The sequence below is a fragment of the Saccostrea echinata genome, unplaced genomic scaffold (genome assembly GCF_033153115.1).
Source record: "Saccostrea echinata isolate AGI-Se365-2 ecotype Australia unplaced genomic scaffold, CSIRO_AGI_Sech_v1 ptg000027l, whole genome shotgun sequence".
Classification (NCBI taxonomy): domain Eukaryota; kingdom Metazoa; phylum Mollusca; class Bivalvia; order Ostreida; family Ostreidae; genus Saccostrea; species Saccostrea echinata.
Genome location: NW_026889776.1, coordinates 6,817,313 through 6,838,664, shown reverse-complemented (window position 1 = coordinate 6,838,664; position 21,352 = coordinate 6,817,313). Strand labels below are relative to the sequence as shown.

General features: G+C 32.9%; 2 protein-coding genes across 4 annotated transcripts in view; one reads left to right on the top strand and one right to left on the bottom strand.

The window, feature by feature from the left end:
* LOC133193464 (uncharacterized) overlaps positions 1-15,618 on the bottom strand; it is a 25,183-nt gene extending 9,565 nt beyond the window's left edge. The window contains exons 1-2 of the mRNA XM_061329419.1: positions 15,470-15,618; positions 1,326-1,455 (exon numbers count right to left, since the gene is read on the bottom strand). Coding sequence (XP_061185403.1) covers positions 1,326-1,397 — 72 coding nt within the window. The 5' untranslated portion in view covers positions 1,398-1,455; positions 15,470-15,618. The remainder of the gene's footprint in view (positions 1-1,325; positions 1,456-15,469) is intronic.
* Positions 13,960-21,352, top strand: LOC133193463 (acidic leucine-rich nuclear phosphoprotein 32 family member A-like). 3 transcript variants are annotated; one of them, XM_061329417.1, is made up of 8 exons: positions 13,960-14,127; positions 15,906-16,049; positions 16,247-16,366; positions 16,661-16,817; positions 18,422-18,484; positions 18,922-19,049; positions 19,857-19,914; positions 20,258-21,352. In XM_061329417.1, exons 1-8 carry the CDS (start codon positions 14,068-14,070, stop codon positions 20,338-20,340), a joined length of 813 nt encoding a protein of 270 aa, XP_061185401.1. In that variant the 5' UTR covers positions 13,960-14,067; the 3' UTR covers positions 20,341-21,352. The 3 variants fall into 3 exon arrangements, with proteins under 3 accessions (XP_061185401.1, XP_061185402.1, XP_061185400.1); XM_061329418.1 differs by having other exon boundaries at positions 13,968-14,127; positions 15,906-16,053; positions 16,251-16,366; positions 18,922-19,013; XM_061329416.1 differs by having other exon boundaries at positions 13,968-14,127; positions 15,906-16,053; positions 16,251-16,366.

The following is a 21,352-nucleotide window of genomic DNA, read 5'->3' as shown; positions in this document are numbered from 1 at the left end:
GTGCCCCTGATTTATGTTGACATACAAGCTGACTTTGATTGCATGCAATATATATCCCCAAAAAATGCTAGGTGTTGTAATTTTTTGGAAGAGAGGGGAGAGAGTACATGTATATGCAATTGTACAAATTAACTTTTTATTCCATTTCCAAAAGTTAAATATAGTGATTTATCAATTGAATAAACTTGATATTTTCAAATGTGTAATATTATAATTATTTTAACAATTGAAACATCATGTGTGTGTCATATGAACAGTGTCACATGGATAAAAATATAATTCTTTCATTTTTTAAAAACTTAAAATGACAATAATAAAGTGAAATTCAAGTTGTTTATTTGTTGAAGCCTATTGAGTTCTTTATCTTATGCATCATTCTTCTAGACCTTTATTGTTTTGACTTCGATAAACAGGAAGCTAATACTGGCAAACGCAAAACCGAAGAAAATGCAATACAAACATAAAAGCTTTTTTCGATATGAAATTTATTTCATGGGTGAGACGGAATTTGTATGATAGTGTCACGAGTAAAAAGGACGAGTGAAAAAATAAAGAAAAAAATCGGTCTCACGAGTGAAATTAATCCCATATTCAACTAAAACAAAATTCAGTATTCTCAATCTATAGAGATTATTTGTAGATTACTTAAAATATAGTTATTTGTATCGTGGAATTGGACATTCGTGTATTAATTAAATCACTTTTCACAGACTGAAAATTAGTAGTTAAGTCCAAAGTCTTTTACTTCGGTAACATTGCTGCATCGTCCTGTAGATATATAGAAATTGACATTTACCGACGCTTGTAGGACAATCCTGCCCAATCTGAATAACTAACCTCAAAAATGTCGATCAACTCCAGAAGTAAACATGTTTAAGCATGCTTTATGTGACTATTGTCCCTTAATCCTCTCTTATCCACGCGGATAGAAACGTGGATAGTAATAAAGTCTAAAAAGTGATGCTATTTATAAAATCACGAAATGAAATTTGCAAACAATTATTGAGATGTTTTTCTAGACCATCAGTAAATTTGCAGATTTTTTTCCTACCATAAGATGAATAGCAATTCACTTTCTTTAAAAAGCACAGCTTTTCTGTTAAACTTGATTGGAATAAAAAATACACCAGCGTTAACTTTTACCACTCAGAAAATTTTAAAATAAATTTAAAAAAAAAAATAAAAATAAAAAATTGAAAAAACAAAACAAAACCAAAAACCCCATTGTTTTCAAGTAAACAAAAGTTATTTATTTTGTAAAAAAAAAAAAAAAAATACTTTTCAAGAGATAAAAATTGTTTTAAAATACATTATTGTTAACTTACATTTCCTGTCAGGTGGGTTGAAAATGCTCCATGAATTATGGTGAGCACAAACGAAAGAGTCGCAATGTCCATGTCTGTTCTTTCTCAGTTTTCTCTTCGCAGTAAAACTAGTTGACCATCACATGTATGGCTCAATTTTTCCCAGACCAATCAGAAACAAGCTTTGTCTGTAGCCCGGGACGAATAAGGTCACCGTCTTACATTTGCATGGTACATCCTTATTGGCTAATTACATAATCTGTATAAATAATAAGCCTGACAGTGAAAACTTGACCCAGTAAACGATGTGTATTCACCGTCTTTGTGACGTTAACGAGAGTTTTACGGACGTATGAACACGTCAAGCGTGACGATTAATTAAGATATAGCCCGGTGTCTGAAATACAAAACATGACAAGAAATCATCTTACATAACGGATTCTGCTAATACAGGGGTCATGCAAGGTTTTACATTTAAGGCGTTGTTATTAATGCCAGCAGTGTACGAGATAGGCACTCACAACTAAAGATACTGGATTGATGAGCGATTGCTGAGTTCTTGTTTTTTGTGAATTTGCCTTCATTTAAGGTTTCTATGGAGTTTATTCTCACATTAAATTACTAGAATTGTTCATTGAACATGTAGACTATTTTAAATTAGATTTCAGACTAGATTTTAAGTCTAAAACGTTTGAAATGGTAGAAAATATGCAGAGATATTTTTAAATTGTGGTAATCTCAACAATTGTCTCAGATTCAGCACATATTTAAGTGAGAATAGATTGTTAAACGATTTCTATCATATTATTTAAAAATGACACATGAATTACTTTGGGATCATTTGATTTTGCATATTTTAAGGATCCGACCCATATTAGAACCTAATTTTCTAACCTTAAATACCCATCTTGTATAAATACTCTGATATTAATTCAAAACATTTTAGAGTAGAAAAGGATTTACCGAGAGAATTTTTCAAAAAAATAATTACCTAAGCAGATTGCAGGGAGGTCTATGGGGACAAGCAAATTTTTTAAAATAAAATTTTAAATACTTAGAATATCAAAAAATGATGTGGTGGAAAAATGTATTTAATTATTAGGAATAGAAAAACGATTGAAAACTAATTTTTTACCAGAAAGATTTTTTAGAGATGATTTTTATTGATTAAAAGCAAAGGGAGGTAACTCTTCAAGGACAGGACAAGGTCAAAAATTAGGACACATTCCACTCTTACATATTGATACTAAAACATAAAGATTATGTCTAATTATACTGAGTATTCAGCCAATATATATCTGTTATGCATTCAGATTCATTGAATCTGAGGCTATTATGGGTCGGATTCCTAGTTTGGTAGTCACTCACGGTTTGCGCGTATATACCCGATGACTTCCAAACCTCTCTTATACACATACCAATAGAAACAGAAGCAAGCGTAAAAACTGGATCACTAACCTGCCAAATGTATTCAAACTTTCAAGAAATGCCGTAACAACCATTTTGGCAAGTGCGGCAAATTTGAGGGGTTTTTTTGTTTTTGTTTGTTTGTTTGTTTGTTTGTTTTTTGTTTTTTGTTTTTATGTAAAAAGTACTACGTTGAATTATTTGTGTCATTGTACTGAATTAAATCAGTTAATACTTTCAAAATTATAAAATCCTATCGTCATTTATCCATTGTATATGGATTGCAGTGTTTGGGTTTTTTTGTGTTTGTGTTGGAGGAGGGGTGTTATATCTATAAGAAAGCCCATGAAATTGAACACATTTTTTCTTGGCATTCTTGCTATAATTTCTTAATCTCTTAACACCACTTTAAAAAAAAAAACACTTGGTTAGATTGCTGTTTGTCTAATTGGTTCAAACGCCATGCCTTGACATGCAGAATAAAATTCCATTCCAAATGTCAGTCACACATGTTTCTATAATCTAATCTTAAAGATCCTCTATATACTAATAAAAATTTGCATGGACATTGAAAAAATTAAATCGTGAAAAAAGTATCAATTTTGATCTCTTATTATCTCTTTTATTTTCAACATAGGTACCAGCCAATTATCCCCAGGAAATTTTCTGAAATTAAGACAACGATTCATTGATTAAAGAAATCACTTTTGTTACTAAAATGGAGAAAATACTAGTACAAGCAAAAAAAGCGCTGAATTAATTTATCCGGGCCTAATAAATTGCAAGGACGCATGACTCAATTACAAATTGAGTATGAACATTAGCTTTCAATTTATTAATTAGCAAGTGAAAACTTAAGTCTTCAGTTTGATAAAACCTATAATCTTCCGGGCGAAGTCCGCGGGACTTTGCCCTCTCCTTCGGGCTCCAATTAGGGCGTCGCCCTGGACCCACAAGGGAACTGAGCTGTCCCCAGACCCCTTACCTCACTAAAAAATTGTACCTAGTTACGGTCAATGTGTAGTAAATTTTTAAAAGAGCTGATATAATTTTATTCTTTATGCGCTTTGGACAGAAATAGACGCAAAATTAACATAAGAATTTGCCTCACTATGTTTTACAACATGCCGCTGGTGCCATTAATGAAATATACACTTCCGCAGAAAGACGGACTTAAAAACTTTTATATCAAATAAAGGAACTGTCCACTGGGTATAAAGCTTAAGAGTCAAAAAAAAAAAATAAATAAATAAATAAATAAAAATAAAATAAAGGTAATGAATAAGTTATAAAAATGAATGAATAAATAAATAGATAAATATGAAAAATGCAACTTAAGATTTAGTGGCAAAAAATATATACATGTACACTGTACACTGTATTACACAAATAAATAATTTGTTAACATTTACAAATTGTTAAAATAGCTGCATTTATAAAGATTATAAAGATTATAAAGATTATTTTTCCATAAGTATACCTTTTTGAAATATAACTCTTTTTCCTCTCTTAAAACTGATAAAAGTGCAATTTATTGTTTAATTGTGGTACTTGATTCTAAATCTTTTAATATAATATGGTATTTTAACATTCCAACTTCGCCAAGATTGAAACATTAAAGTTAGATATTTTTCATCTATTTCTTTCATAGACGATTGAAATAAAACATCTGTGTAGTGACACATTTTCTATTGCCTGGTATTATCAACCACTTACTATGTTATTTAACAGCTCCTGATTAGAATTTTTTTGGAAAACTTTATATGTTATTCCTCTTTTTAAAATAAGACGATCCTTTATGATTTCTAATTATAGACGTATGTCGATGATACCTTGTGTTAGTAAAAATTATGAAGAGAATATTTTTTAAAACATGTAAAATTATTTTCAAAGTAATGATTTATTTTCAATATAGATATCAAGCTGGTTTCCTACCCTGTCATTTTTCTGAGTATCAATCACTAGCGAAGTATATCATAATATTGTTCAAATCATCGACGAAGGTAAATGATGTTGCACGCGGTTCTTTTGATTTTTCAAATACTTTTGACAGTTCTCATTCTTCAATTACAAACTTAGGTATATATCTGGTGTTTTTCTCCAGTGGTTTTCTAGTTATTTTTATGTCATAGTTCACAAAAAGTAATGTACATGTATAAGGATATGTAATTATCAAAACTATATTTGCAGGTATATCCCAAGGTTCTGTTATAGGTCCATTTTTATTCCTGATATATGTAAATGTTGTTGTAAATATGTCATCAATGAGGCAATTGCTTGGTGATGACAACAATCTTCATACTAACCAATCTAAAACAAAGGTAACTTTTTTCAAGGAGAAAAATATTTCTGTTATGCCCAAATTATTTTTAGACGACATACGAGTGTGCTATTGTCTCAACATCTTTGCTGGCCTAAATATATTGATGGTATTATTAATAGTTCTGATAAAACTTGGGCTGTTGAAAAACTTACGTTTAAATTTGTTTGGAACAACCTTTCAATATTGTACACTACATATTTATCAGCCTTATGCCTGAATACACTTCAATTGTTTGGAATGGCTTCTCAAAACACGAAGCTAACAAGCAAATTCGAAGAACTGTGGTCCCCCGCTTTTCGATGTTTTAGTGGATTGTTCAAAGCCATTATTTATGGCATATTGTGTCAAATATGAACGCCGTATCATATCATATTCAAAAGTAATCACCAAAGTGAATTTTTTTATTTGAAAATTAGGTCAAACATGAAGTCAAGGTCAAGGGGTCAAAAAGCATAGCATGCTCGGAGACATCTTGTCACAAGTAATGCACATATCAAATATGAAAGCCCCATCTCTTCTCAATCAAAAGTTATAAGGAAAGATAACATTTTTGAAAAGTGGGTCAAACTTTAAGGTCAATGTCACAGGGTCAAAAATCATAGTATATGTAGAAAGGTCTTGCCACAGGTTATATACATGTGTAATATAAAAGCCCTATCTTTTCTCTTTTAAAAGTTATGACCAATTTAAAGTAATGATAAAATTTTCGAAAAGTATGTCAAACTTGAAGGTCAAGGTCACAGGGTCAAAAATCATAGTATATTTGGAAAGGTCTCGTCACAGATAATGTACATGTGAAATATGAAAGCCCAATCTCTTCTCATTCAAAAGTTATGACCAAGGTTAAAGTTTTTGTGACAGGCGCCCAAAAATGATTTTTAATGTCCCCTCGCTTTCGCGAAAGCGGGGGACAAAAAAGCTTGAAAAAGTACAGCCATCTGCAGGTAGAAATTGTTGCAGGACTTCTTTTGAGTCTATATATAGAAAAAATATTTTAAAAACCAGACGCTATATCGTAAAAATGAGTACTATGTTCAAATTCACATCGAGAGTACCTCAATATTTACGCGATATTGTAACAAATGAGCGAGAAAAAGTATCAAAATACAATATTCATAGTGAAGAAGAGTTTTTATTATTCTAAGATGCCGATTACAATTACATATGTACATGTATTTAAAAAATAATTCCTACCAGACCCCCCCTCCTCCCCCCCCCCCCCCCCGCCGTACAACGGTACTGATATCTATATATACTTATCAGCTAAGATACACTTGCTATATATAAACGCATTTAATATTATATCAATGGTCCTTCATGCATGTTCATGTGGAAAATATAAAGAGTGTTGCTTGTGCAAATTATTCTTATACTAGAAATATTTTCTTAATCGCCAGTTTATGCTTGAATTGGTATTAATACAAATCTGTTACATGTATTACTGGGGTGTCTGTACAGATTAATAGCATTATTTCAGTTGCTATTCATATTCATTGATCAACCTTTATAGATTTTAATAGTAAGTTGTTGTGCTATATCTAAACCGAGTTCTACTTGTAATAGTGATAATTCTGTGTATAAATCTGTGTACATCAATTAATATTGAATATAATTAATCACCTGTATGGCAATCAATGTTAATGAAATAACTTACCAAATAAAATGAACTTAAATTAAATAAACTAATTTAACAACTAAAACAATTATAGTTCAAATTTTGATCTGTCCTTCTACTATTTAAACACCTGTAATACGTGTATTTAACTTCCTTAAATCCCATTGGTCTGAACTTCTGCCAAGCATATCAGGCCTGTAGGAAGCAAATTCACTTTGAGGGGGCACAACTATACATTTTCAGTTGAGGGAGCACTATCAACTACCAAAATGCCTTGACAAGCAAAAAATATAATAATAATAATAATAATAATAATAATAAATCAGACGTTATTATTGAGGGGGGCACAAGCATATAGTAGCTATGTTTTCTATAGTATTCTATATATCGGCAAAATTATTGGGAGGGGACCCCCCCCCCGGTTCCTACGGTCATGTATATGCTTCACATATGAACATGTATAGTAAAAAATTATCATGGCATTTGTTAATCAGACAATACATTTCTTAATTACTTTGCAAAAGATATATTTACATAGTACCTTTGTGTTAAGGCTGGTTAATAGTTGGATTATAATTTGACAGGAGTAGTCGTTTTTAATATACCGGCACTTTTTTCTCAAAGTTTTGTGTTTTTGCGGCATTTGGTATAAAATGAAATCCGTCATCTAAATCACCTGTAGTACAAACATCAAATTTCTGCAATTCTTGGGGTATCATTATATCTTCAAATTATGAGCATGCACATAATCTTAATCGAGTAAAAGATGTTCTATAAATTGTTTCTAAAGGTTAACAACTTTTTTTTTAAAATGTCAAAATTTCGTGCATGCAAGATCTTAACAGATTTTGAATCGGCATAAATATATTATATAAATCTTCTAGACCACTTGATGAAATTCGTTTTTTATGTTTGTAATCTGCAGGCCCGTAGGATGCAATTTCAGTTTGGGGGGCAGAATCATACATTTTCAGTTGTGGGGGCACTATTAACTACCGAAATTCCTTGACAAGCCAAAAACAAAAAGTCATCATGATCAGAGGGGGCACAAGCATACAAACATATAGTAGCTATATTTTTATATCGGCAAAATTATTGGGAGCACGCCCCCCGTGCCCCCCCCCCCCCCACGTTTCCTAGGGCCATGATATCTGTACAACATTATTTTCTACCATATCATGTAAACAAGAGTTTAGTATACAACTGCTTTTGAGTATAACTCACACAACTTGTAGTCGCCTGCGTGGCGCAGTGGTTTGAGCGTTTGCTCTAGAATCGCGGAGTAAGGAGTTGATCCTTACGTCGCGGGTTCGAATCCCACTGTGGGAAGTGGAGACCGGTTCTTCGGATGAGACCGTATAAACCGAGGTCCCATGTCGCAGTAGGAGCTGGCACGAAAAAGATCCCTCACTGCTCAATGGCCCTAAGTGCCGAGTATAGGTCAAAATTTGCAGCTCTCCGCCGGCAAGTGGTGGCGTCTCCATAAGGGTGAAAAATTCTCGAGAGGGACGTTTAAGAACAAACAAAAAACACACAACTTGAAAAAGTCCAAATTGTTCGTGTTATGTGGACCATTAGAAGATTCATATCATTTGTTTGTCAAAATATGCAACAGCAATGCAACGGAGGTTGGGGATTGTTTCATCTTCTGATCAACAAAATGTAGAACTGTTTAACAAACTCTTTTTTTTTAAACGAATTCAGTAGATTTCTATTTTAATAAAATCTTAGTTTTTATAAAGAATTATATTTTGTATATCAAGAAGTTTCAGTTTTTAACATAACTAATTTATTTGTAATTGACCAAATTATTGAAATTTTATCAAATTTCATATAAGGAGATCACTATCTAAGTTAAGAAACTTGTGTCCAAACGTTTTGACTTTGACTATAAAATGTATTTAATTCAATTGTTACTATTCTGTATTTTTAACCAGTGATTTAAATATTTTTTCTATAAATCTCAAGTGGAAATTTTTTAAGTTCACAGTAAACCATATCATTACAAATACTTTAAAGAAGATGGGTGGACGAGCCGGAAAAAGGCCTATGGTTCGACATATAAGAAAAATTAAATCTCAATTAATAACAAAATTTTCTTAAGTATTTCAGTTAACATTAAAGTATACTTTATACAAAATCTTCTCAGCAATCTTCAACGATTTCACAAGTGTTTAAATCAGTCGTCTATATGAAATAGCATGCACACTCCAAACAGGGCAAAAATGATCATTTCTTCATACTATAAACACAATCTGCAGAGCGACACTTAGGGACCACTTTACCTGGCGTCTGTCTGTCTGTCACATATAACAATAATTATACATTCATCTCATTCAAAAATACTTGGTGTTTACTTCCATGGTTTTGATAAAAAAAAATAGATCGACTTGGGCGAATGGTTTTCATTGGATAAGAAGGAAAGTTCAGCTAAGTCTTTATACTTAGTGTTAAAAAATAGAGCAGAGCTCTATTCGTAAGTGAGACTTGTAAGGCTCGAAAAAACGTAAATAAAGGGAATACACAAAGTAAGGCTAGAACTTACAAGAGTTTCATGACTTATATATAAGGCAAGCCTTACTGTGCATGTTAACCGGCCCTATAGCGGGCGACACATCAGTTCTTTGGAACACTGTTCTGTATAAGTGGGTCTTTGCTCCATTTAGATATCCAAGTTAAGTTCATTTATTACATTTTCAACAGTGAAATACTGTGATTTATTTATTGAATAAAAGTGATATTCTCTCACAGTGTGAAAAGATACCAAAATGATATTCTCTCACAACTGCTAAGCTATGACGTCTCAACCGCTCAACGATGACGTCAAGCTTATGACACTGTGTTAAGAAAAGACAGGGGCAAAGGGAAAATCAATGAAAATGTAATAAACAGAAAATTCAATGTTTCGTAAATGAATATGGAATTTATTTCACTCGTGAGACAGGATTTTTTGATATTTTCACTCGCGCTTCGCACTCGTGAAAATATAAAAAAATCCTGTCCCACTCGTGAAATAAATTCCATATTCATCTACAAAACATTGAATATCCTTTATTTATTCACTCAAAACCATCTAATAGATATGGTACATGAGGACAATGAAAAATATTTACAACATATAAATTCTGGTCAGAGGTACAAGTATATGATATACTTATTCAGAAAATGAAAGTGAACGAAGACAAAAGAAAAAAAAAGATGAATGCATATACTAATAGTATAAATGAAGAAAAAATCCTCAACTTATATTTTTTTTTTAAAAAAATGTACATTGTTTGCTTAACAACGTACACATATTTGGAGAGTGCCTATGGTTATGTGTTGTATGGCGTAGTGGTTCTCGTGTCAGTATCTAACAAAGAAAGGCTACTCACGTTTTTTTAGGGACAATTTTTCCACAAAATAGTTTTTGTCATAATTTTATATATTTCAATAATTTAGAAGATTACTCTAAATACTTAGGTTACAAATTTATAGTTTACGCATTTAAAGCTATAGACGTTTTGCACGCCTTGCTCGTCCATCCAGCGATCGATTAAAAAAATACAAATCTGTGAAGAGGGCATAAAACACGGACCCCTTGAGATTTCCGAGGTGGAATCAGGTGCCTAGGAAGATAAAGCATCCCCTGTCGACAGGTCACACCTGTCGTGAGCCTTGTGTATTAAAAAGGTAGTCGGAGTAATCTATATAAAAATAAGCCTAACAATTGGTAGGAAATTTAAATGTACTTATCATTTTTTTCTTTTAATTAATAAGTGAATATAGGGAACGACCATTTGATTCTTGGGGAGGGGGGGGGGGTAGATGCTTCTTAATTGTGTGTTTAATATAGACTCACCACACACTGAACATATCAATTTCTATAGTTCAATTGGAACAAGCCGGGATCTCTGTTACTGACATTATTTTTCAGCTGTCCCAAATAAACTCCACCATTGAGTATGGCAATTGATGTCCTGTGTGGGTGACGTCAGAAGCAATCCAAGCAGATAGAACCTAGTCCGTTCTGTGAAATGATCAAATGCACAGAAAAATGTAGCTTTTTGTTGAATGAATTCAAGTGTGATACAAACATTTAACATTGGCATTATTATTGTTATTTTATTTATTTATCATTATCTTTTCTTGATAAACATGTACCCGTTTACATAATTACATCTAATATATGTGACTCACACTTTAATCCAGTAGCAGATCCAGAAAAAAGGGTTAATTCGACCAAAATGAAAAAATGACAAAAACAAGTTATAAATGGTGAACTAAGTTAACATACCAAGAGAGATAACTCGTCAAATTTATTATCATTTGGGAAGGGGTGGGGTGCCTATATTCGTGTTTTCATTTCAAATTGTGGAGATGTTTTGTATTCTTTTAAATTGTTGTATAATTAATCTTTAAAAAATATATCGATTGCCTTGGTAATTAACAATGCGTTAATTAAAAATGCTGTTTTGTGCCGGCATTATCGAACCCCCCCCCCCCCCCCAATTTCTTGCCCTTTATGCAATATTCGAATTATAAATAAAATTATTATAACTTTTTAAATAGTAAAAAAAATCCCATCAGTATTCTAGATTGCTTTATATGCTTCTCAAATAACACGCTGGCCATGGTCTACTCTTTGAAACAAGATGCAGTGGCGGATCCAGGATTCTTGAAAGGGAGGGGGCAACAGGCCGAGAGTGTGAGCAAAGCTTTGGAGGAAGCCCCTGGAAACTCCCAGGTTTTAAGTCTTTTGTTAAAAAAAGTTTTATGAGTCATTTTAGCTATCTTTTATGCATATAAAAGCAATATCTAACATGCAAAATGAATGGATTTATTTATCATCATCCCCCTGGGCCCCCTCTATATCCACCAGGGCGATATTTCTCTGAAGACCATTCTTCATTACACACAGTTGGGAAGAAGACATCCCGAGGCTAATAACAATATTCATTTCTAAATGCAGAACTTGATATTCTAAAATGACAACTGGTTTCGGAAATATGACGCTGGTTTTTTTCCTGGCAAATGTATATTTAGGAATTGCAGTTGAACATTCAATGAAATACATGCATTCGTGTTTAACCCGTAGTTTTCCTCCATAAAAAAATATATGTATTTATTTTTCTTTCTTTGGTTTATTATTTTCTTGATTTACACTTCAGATACTCATGAAATCTGAAAATTTAAATTTAGATATATTCATGCTTCCACCAACAGCCAACATCTTTACTTATAGTTTTTAATGCCCCCTCCTTTAATTTTTTTTTTCGCTGTCCGTGTTTTAGCGGGTTACCTAATTTATATGCGTGTTGTTTTTTTTTACCACGTACAGAACCTAGAAATAAGTCATCATTCTGTACCCCCGTTTTGCATGATTTTGTAGGAGGAAATTAAGCAATAATAAAGGCATTACATTGGTACCAGTAACTTACAAAGAAGTAGATAATAAAGAGAACATTCAATAGAACGTTTACAGACTATTTAATTAACATCATCCTGACACCTGAGCTATAGCATGAATCCATATTCTACGGGAACGCTTGCAACTTAAATTGAAATATCATTAGATTTTGAAGATTTGAAAGAATTTACAATTATTGTTCGGCTACTTTGGCTTCTCGCTCTTGGTCTTCGACTGTGATTTACACAAGTCTGAAACACAAACTTTATCGGGAAAAATTGTAAAATATATTCGGATGGACAAACAGAAGAAGAAAACCAGCCCCAAGACACCATAAGCTGAGAACAGATTTAAGTAAAAGTTTCAAATCAGTGTAATTTTTTAAATAATGTTGATAATTAAACAAAATGTTCAACATGTGTATGAATTTGTGAATTAAACAAACCTGCAAGTTTTCATGCACATGTGTTTATTAAAACTCAAGATATTCAAAATCAAAATTTTGACTCAAGTCTGTTCTCAGTTTATGGTCTTGGGGCCAGGGCATCTTCACCATGCAGTAATCCTCATCAGGTGGTCCAAGTGTCAGAGCTGAAAGAATTTTCCTGTAGTTTAATTGGAAGCTGAGTTTTGTTTTTTCAAAGTTCTTCTTTTAATATTATGCTGTTCATTGGGTGCAATTTGTTTGAGTTAAAAAAAATAATTAAATTAATCATTACAAACATTTCAGCGAATGAACCGAATCTCTCCCTTAAATTTATCGAGGGGAATAATAGTCCCTTTGTCCTGTTCAAATATATATATATATATATATATATATATATATATATATATATATATATATATATATATATATATATATATATATATATATATATCAGGCACGTAGCATCAGGAGGGCTGTCCCCCCCTTTTTTTTCCAAACATAACTTTCTACTATCGAAAATGTTCATGGAAGGGTGGTTGTCCCCCCCCCCTCCCCCCACTTTTTGTTGCAGCATAGTCAAATAAGGGAAATGGTTGTGTATAATATGGTACTGAAAGAAGTTGGAACCTAACACACCCCCCCCCCCCTGAAATAGGATTTTCGAGTTTGAAGAATTTTCCTTTATTTTTGCTTGTCAAGTTTTTTCAAGTAAGTTGAATTTTTTCTCTGGCTGACCCCCCCCCCCCCCCACTTTCAAAAACGAAAACGATGCTACGTCCCTGTATATATATATATATATACATACCAGCGATATACATATTGTTAAAGGAGTTATCTTCACTCAAAATAAATAAATACCCCCCCTTTTCAAAAAAAATGTACACTATAGTATACCAATAAAAGGTGAAAGAGACAAAGGAGGAAAGGAGAGTCTAGTGGAAGACGTTGATAAGTTGTTGTTCAAGCACAGGGGCTTGCTCCCAGGGTGTAAAAAATATATAAATAAATTTTAAAAAACATTAAAAAATCATATACCAACTACTAAGAAAAGTACTGTTTTTAGTAGTAAGTATATGATTTTTTTTACACTCCGGGAACCAGCCTTCGTGGTTCAATTTCGATTAATATTAATAATGCACTGCTTATCAAATTAGAGACTTGGTAAATTTATATAACATTATTACAATTTAAAAAAAACACGTTATTAAACTTTTTTTTAATTAAGTTTCTCAAAGAGCTTGTTTTTAATATTCACCTTGAAAACTTACATGTATGTCCCTTTTCTAAATAAAACCTAAAGTATTATTTGAAACCAAAAGTATTTCAAGTAAAACACATGCATGGAACAAACCATCAAAACATGCTGCAAGTTGTTTATCAAACTACGTCACAAAATCTCTGTATCCTTATTGGCTGTTTTTCTCTATTATTATGAATATTCATTATCAGTTCACATGTTTGGGGTCTGCGCAATTCGCCAATACCGCGGGACCCTCTAGTGGGTAATTGCTCAGCCCGCGCAGTGTTCGCTGTTCAACATTGTATTCAATCGTAATACAGATATAGTGTAGTGGAGCTATATACACATATACATCTTTCATCATGTCTATGGAAATGGCAAAGCGGATCGAGTTGGAGAAAAGGGGTAGAAAACCATCAGAAGTAAGTTTTTATTTCATTCAAGTTGTTATTTTAGCTTTACAGAGCGTCGTCACCTCTGTTTACATTCATGGCCAGGGGAACATGTGCTTTACTTGGTCAAGAGGGGATGCGGTTTTTCTGAATTATCTACTCCCACAAGAATGATAGATGAAAGGGAAGCATCTTTATATGCAAGATATACATTTTTGCTCGACTTGTTGCTAAATTAACTTAGTGTCGGTGCGTCGTTCAGTTTTCTTCAAACATTTTTTATTATCAGGACAACTGCAAAGGTCTACAAGTCAAATATGGCGCCTCTGTCATGTCCAGCTACAAGTTTGTGTTGAGAAAAAGACGAAGTCAGTAGTTGTGTTACGTTCAGTAGAAGCAATTGCTGAATTTCAAAGTCAGAAAAAAATCAACTCTTTACAAGTTGAGATATTGGGGGGAAAAAAATCAAATTAGTATAGCATGGTACATGTGCCAAATATCGACAAAGCAATTTGTAGGGTGTATATATTGATTCATAACAATAAACATGCTTCTTTTATCAAATTGGGTAACATTTTGTCCACTTGTGGAGAAGATAAAGAGGGTTTCCTGATAGTTCAAATGTATTCTTTGACATCACAACTACAGAACACAAGCCATTCGCCATGTTGGATGCACTAGAATTTATTTAAAAGATATCCACTAACTATAAAATTACACATATATTTCACTGAAAAAGTCCAGCACCTGACATTTTAGCACACGGAGAAGCTTCCTTTATACGAGCGCCTCGCTGATAAACAGTATCACCGACTTGATCAACTTCACTCGGCGTCAGGCCAGCTTGCACATACCCGAATAGGCGGCCATTACAATGCCAACAGTGAAAATATGGTTTTCAGTCGCAAGACATTACAGTTGATAGGAAAACTATTTTCAGAAGTTGATTTTTCTTATCAATATTCATTTAAAAGCAAGATTCCTGCTTAGAGCCTAATATTTAGCTAAGTTCTATTATGCGACGTATTTGACCTAGTTTTGCCGACATGCTTGATAGTAAAACAGCGTCACCAAAACAACATTAATGGGATTATCTTTTAAAAGAAAGATGAAATAGATATGACAGGCCAGAATAAATTATTGAAACATTATTATTCTATGTTTGCTAAGAAGCACATTTTAAACATTGATTTATGCAAGTTTTAATCCCGGAACTATTTTTAGAACGACCGGCTGTCATTTCCAGACGCCATCTTGAATTTTTCGAAGGCAAGAATATTTCAAAGAAGTTTCCACAATATTAACATCTATTAAATGCTTGGTGCCTTGATTTTTCATGGATTTGTAATAGTCTATCATTTTAGAAACTTACCAAGCTTTTGAACGCGATTTTTAGTTGATCAAGTCGGGCCACAGTCACGAGTTTTTACGTGGCGTTGTTAGCAGTATGGCGGACATAGGCATTCTAGCCTTTGTTCATCGTTCACTTTGCGATATACATACGCTACGGAAAGTAGGACCTTCATATTGTGCAATTCATGTATGGTGATAGAGAGAATTGATTTTTATTTGAAATGCTGTTCATATCAAAACATATTTTCCTAGTTCATTAAGTCCACAATTTTATATAGAACATTCTTCAGTGCACTGATTTACCAAAAAGACGTCTCGCCACAACGCCATCGTTTCCCACCCTTTCTTTGTAGAGAGATCATGTGATCAATTATGCAAATATCAGATATTCTTGCGCATGAATAAAAAGTAGTACACTATAAATAATAACAAATGCACATGTGTTTTATTCTTAGATTTTGGAACTGAACTTGGACAGTTGTCGTGCTCCCCAGATTGACGGTTTAACAGAAGAGTTCTCAGAATTAGAATCACTTAGCTTAATTAATGTTGGATTAACATCATTAAAAGGGTTTCCCAGCTTACCAAAATTACAAAAGGTAGGTACTCATTGTATGTCAGGAATAAAGTGGAACAAATCATTTGCATAAATTTGAACAAAAGGAAAGTAGTGTAGTGTTTTGAACTAAATTGCAGAATGGAATCTTGTGATGAAAATTCATGTTGCCTGCATGCTTCAACATTTGTAAAGTAAAATTTATAAACCATCAAATGATATTTTTTTTTAAATTTACAGCTAGAATTAAGTGATAACAGGATCCAGTCTGGCCTTCAAAACCTCCAGGGATGTCCAAACCTGACACATCTTAGCCTTAGCGGAAACAAAATCAAAGAAATTGATACTTTAGAACCATTGGTATGTCATCAAGATCAACCAAAGCAATCAGTTTTAAATATTGATTAGAATACTTACCAAATCAAAAATATCATTTACAGAAATGTATTGAAATAATGTATTTGCACAACAGAAGCAACCCCCTCCCCCCCCCCCCAAAAAAAAAAGGGTCATTAAATCATTCATCAAAAAAGATTTCATGTGATTTGCAAATTATGTTTCGTAAATAAAAAGCAAAAAATTAATTTGTCGAGTACAGTGTTAAATATTTTTATTTATAATGAAATAGAAGCAAACTGCATTTTTTTTCAACAGAAAAACTTCAGTGAATTAAAGCACCTTGACCTATTTAACTGTGAGGTGACCCAGTTAGATGACTACAGAGAACAGGTGTTTGAACTCCTCCCCAACCTCAAGTTCCTGGATGGCTTTGATAGAAATGATAAAGAGGCTGATGAAGATGAAGAAGATGGTAAAACTTACTTGTATTTTGCTCTTTACAGCTCACAAGATGTAGCATTTTAGCTTGAATATTACGCTTAGTATTAGGACTGGGTATTTGCTAGAGGTTTCGTATCACAATATACTGCAATATTTCTAACTGTATTGCAATATGTAATGCAGCTATATTTTCAACGATTACCGGTACTACTAAAACATAATGCAGTCTGATATTTTTTGTCATTGTACCACAATATACTGGAATATGGGTATTATTATACAGCTCTAAGTAACATGAAATAAAATATATTGCTTCCAATATTTTTGAACATCAAATGAATTTCCTTGGTTTGTAAGGATAGTATTAGAAAGGGCAAAATTTCAGTAATGGAAATGTTTTATTTTTCCACAACTATAGTATTGAAAACTCAAAAAGAAGTATCAAAATATTCTAGAAAGACAGCATGTTAATATGGGTTAATTAAATACACTGTTTCTTTTTTCTAAAAAGAGGTATGCTGTAGGAAGTCACTGTGTTTGTTTTTAACGGTGTACGAGGGGTTATCAAAAAGTTCGTGGACTAGCGCCATAAAATTAAAACCGCTTTAGGTACATCAATGAATTTTAATACATTTACTTAGCATCATCTTTTCTATCGATAGAATAAACCATAAATCATAAGTTTTATTTTTTAATAAATTGTTATTGTTTTTGTAAGCAATGGTATGTCCAAGTGGCGCAGCCTCAAATACGATGTTTTTTCCTACCTTAGTGTAACTGTGAAAAACTCTTTTGAAATGAGCATTTGTCTTCAAAAAATCTGGTTAATCCAGGCATGTGGTACAACACAATTGTTCCGTAAAATTTGCAATTTTTACCCCATTCTGAAAATTCTGTGAAATTTTATCGTAAATTTATATGGAGTGTACAAACAATTAAAGGCTAAAAAATGATGTCAAAAAGGGGGAGGGGTTTCTGTTTCCAACATTCTTTGAAGTTTCGCACCTGGAAAAACTGGTATAGACCTAGGGAATGTTTAAACGGGCTACAGAAAAATAAAACACATCCAGAGTACTCGTTTTAAATAGCCAAAAAGATTCAGAGAGATGAAAGATGCACAGTTAAAGTCAATTTGTAGTGAGGGTATCAGTCACGTCGAAAAGTGACGTTGATCATGTGTGATAGAAATTGAACTCCATCAAGCTAAGTATTCTGGTATAATCAAGTGAGGATGTTTCCTTATGTATAGATACATTTACAATATTATATGCAATGAAAGCAGCTCTTCATGACATTGTAAAGTCACATAAACAAAACGGACTTAAGTCCTTACTTAACTCCAGGTAATCACATCAAGATAAGTGTATAAGGTAGATGGAGTGGACATTGAGAAACAATGACGTTGTTGGACGTCATGAAACTAAACGGCGACAGCGCCGGGTGATCATATAATGTCTTTTTTATTTTAGAATAATTTGGCAAATTATCAATGTATCAAGTTAAAATTTTCAACATTTCTTAAACTTTTGTTGATTTATGTTTTTCATAAATTTTGTAAGCACAGACTACATAGTATTAATTTTATCGCATCAGTCCACGAACTTTTTGATAACCCCTCGTATGTTTGTTTTACAGGTGACGAAGGGTCAGAAAATGAAGATGATGATGACGATGATGATGACGATTTAGACAATGAAGGTAAGTCCCTTGTATGCATGACATAAAGACTCATAACTAGGATAAGGACATTTGTTTGATTGTCTATCCAGTGGTCTTATTATAATTGCTAATCTTTGGACTGCAAGCTTAGACTTGTCATTTATTATGGTTTTCTTCTGTTTTTATTTGCAGAATCTTTTTAGTCCAATGCTTCTTTGTGGACTAGGGGCATCAAAAAAAAAATTACGCACCCTTATCTTTTCTCATGTAGACAAAGATTGTGTATAACTACATGTATAAGTAGTTCAAAAGACACAACAGTCATCAACATGATGAATATCTGAAGTCCTTTGTTAAATGTTCTGTTTTAAGACAGTAAAGTGAACAAGGGTGCTTCATTAATTCACAAAGGTCCTCAAAATTTTCAGTATTTATAGTAATGCAAATGGACAATACAAATGTAAACTATTTTGTAGATGATGATGATGACGATGAAGAGGGCGATGAAGATGAAGAGGATGACGAGGAGGAGGAAGAAGAAGATGAAGATGGTGTAGATGATGAAGAGGTTGGTCTAGACTATCTCCAGAAGGAAGACATTGAAGTTAGTCATCACACATAGGCCTAGATACAGCTCCGCTTCTGGTGTGGGCCAGAGATAGACATTTCCTTCACTCTGGGTTTAATGTAGACATGGTACCATAAAGTTAAGAGTGTTTAGTTCGTGGTAGGAAGAAGTTGGCTTATATTCACTTCATTTTCTGCACAGTACGTTGTGTGGCAGTGAAGCAAAATGGAGAGGGTCTGTTTCATTTCTCACAAAAACAATATGAAAACAAAAAATATAAGTTGAAAAATGTAATTAACTATAAAGGATAAAAGGACCAAGCCAGAAGCACAGCTGTATTTTCTTTGGCCTTAATAAAACCCAGTAATTTTTTGTATGCAGTGATAGTTTAGAAATCACAGTGTTCATTATATCATGAAACTAACTTGTTGACATTTGGAACGAATATGGTATAGAATGTAAACGTAGAATTTGTTATTTCATCCCCCCAAGAAAAAATAGAGGACACAATGCAGGTTGAAAAATGTAATCAAATAAGGATGGTGTGGACCAAGCCAGAAGTACAGCTCTATCCTCCCTTAGCCTTTTAAAAAAAACCTGAGTACACTCTTCCCATTATGTCACGAAGCTAATTTGTTGACTCTAGATGGGCCTATCTTCTACATTTCATGTGTTCATATGCTGTCTGGTAAAGTGCTAGCATTACTATAAAAATCCCTTTCTTGGAAAATAATAAAAAAAAATTAAATAACTCTGCTGACACTTTTACCATTCTTGGTGTTTGATTACCTAAATGTTTAAAAACAAAGAAATTTAAGACCATTTTCTTTTTCTTATTTGAAGGATGACTCCGAGGGTGAGGATTTTGACCCTGTAGATGGAGAAAACGAGGATGAAGAAGGTAAGTTGTGGTGGAGGGTAAATAATTTATGTGACTGTAGCATCAATACACATAGTTCTATGCTAAAGTATGATTGCTTTAACCTGCATCTGTATGAATATCCTTTACAGAAGATTATGTGAATTAAAGGATATGTTTTGTTCAGTGTTAGAGCTAGAAAGTCAGTTAAAAGATTAAATACAAAAATGGGTACCAGTATTAAATGAAACAGTATTTTACAGTTTTGAAACTTCTCGGTACGGATAACAAGTACTGGTATCCAATCATTTGATTGATTGATTGTGTTTGTTTAATTGATTGATTGTGTTGATGATTGATTGTATTGATTGATTGTGTTTTACAGAAGAGGAGGAGGAAGAAGAAGATGAGGAACCCCACCGAGGGACCAAGAGAAAACATGAAGATGAGGAAGACGGGGATGATTGATCCCCCGGGGGGGCCCCCGTCTGTAAATCCATGTATATTTGTACAGTTACTGATAAAACCATGTTGTTTATTGACTGATGATAGCTCAGGTTTGCAGCACCTACACCATCTCTCTGATGATTCCAGCCTACGAGTGCACTCGATCTCATCTCTCCTCATCCTGAGTGCATTTGCAGTCTTCTGATAAAACTCGTTCTGATACTGAGAGCAGCTTAGGTCATCATTCTTACAGATTCTTGACTCTTAGATATTGTGATCCAGAAGTTTTAATTGAAAATCAGAACAAGAGAAAAAACATTCTTCATGAAATCTGAAATACATTTAAGTCTATTTATGTCTCATGCACATTAGTCGTCATAGGTCAAAAGGTCACGTGGAGTGAATGGAATTCTAAGTGCTGAAATGATGTTTTATGTTTATCATATATCACCTGAAGTGTTTTCTTGAAGAGTAATAAAGAATTCATGTATAATGTAATTGATATTTAATTGGCAAGAAACTGATTGTTTTTATTATGACTGTTATTTAATTTAAGCTCTGCCAAGGACAGATTTTTTTTCAAATATGAATTTTTGTTTCTGGTTTGTTGCGTCTGATACATTATGCATCTAAGTCTTGAATTTTGCATGTATTAAATAAGGCTGAGATTACAATGTTAGAGATTTAAATAAATGAAGTGAAACTAGAAACAATTTGCATGAAAATACTTTGAAGAATTTTTTTAGTTTAATGTTATCGAGTTTTATATGTGACATGTATTTTAATTAACACTTTATTAAATACATATCTAGGATTTCCACTGCCTGTAAATGTTCATCAATTCAGCACTAATGTTGAATGAAGTATTGATTGGGAAGAAAAAGCAAATATTTTTTTTTAAATGTGTAAATTTGTAAATCATCTCTAGTACTTCATTGTAAATGACATCAAACTTAGCAATTTATGTGTATAGTACAGCAAGAGGCATAACTCTTGCAACATCTTGAAAAATTAAAAGGTTTTTATATTGACA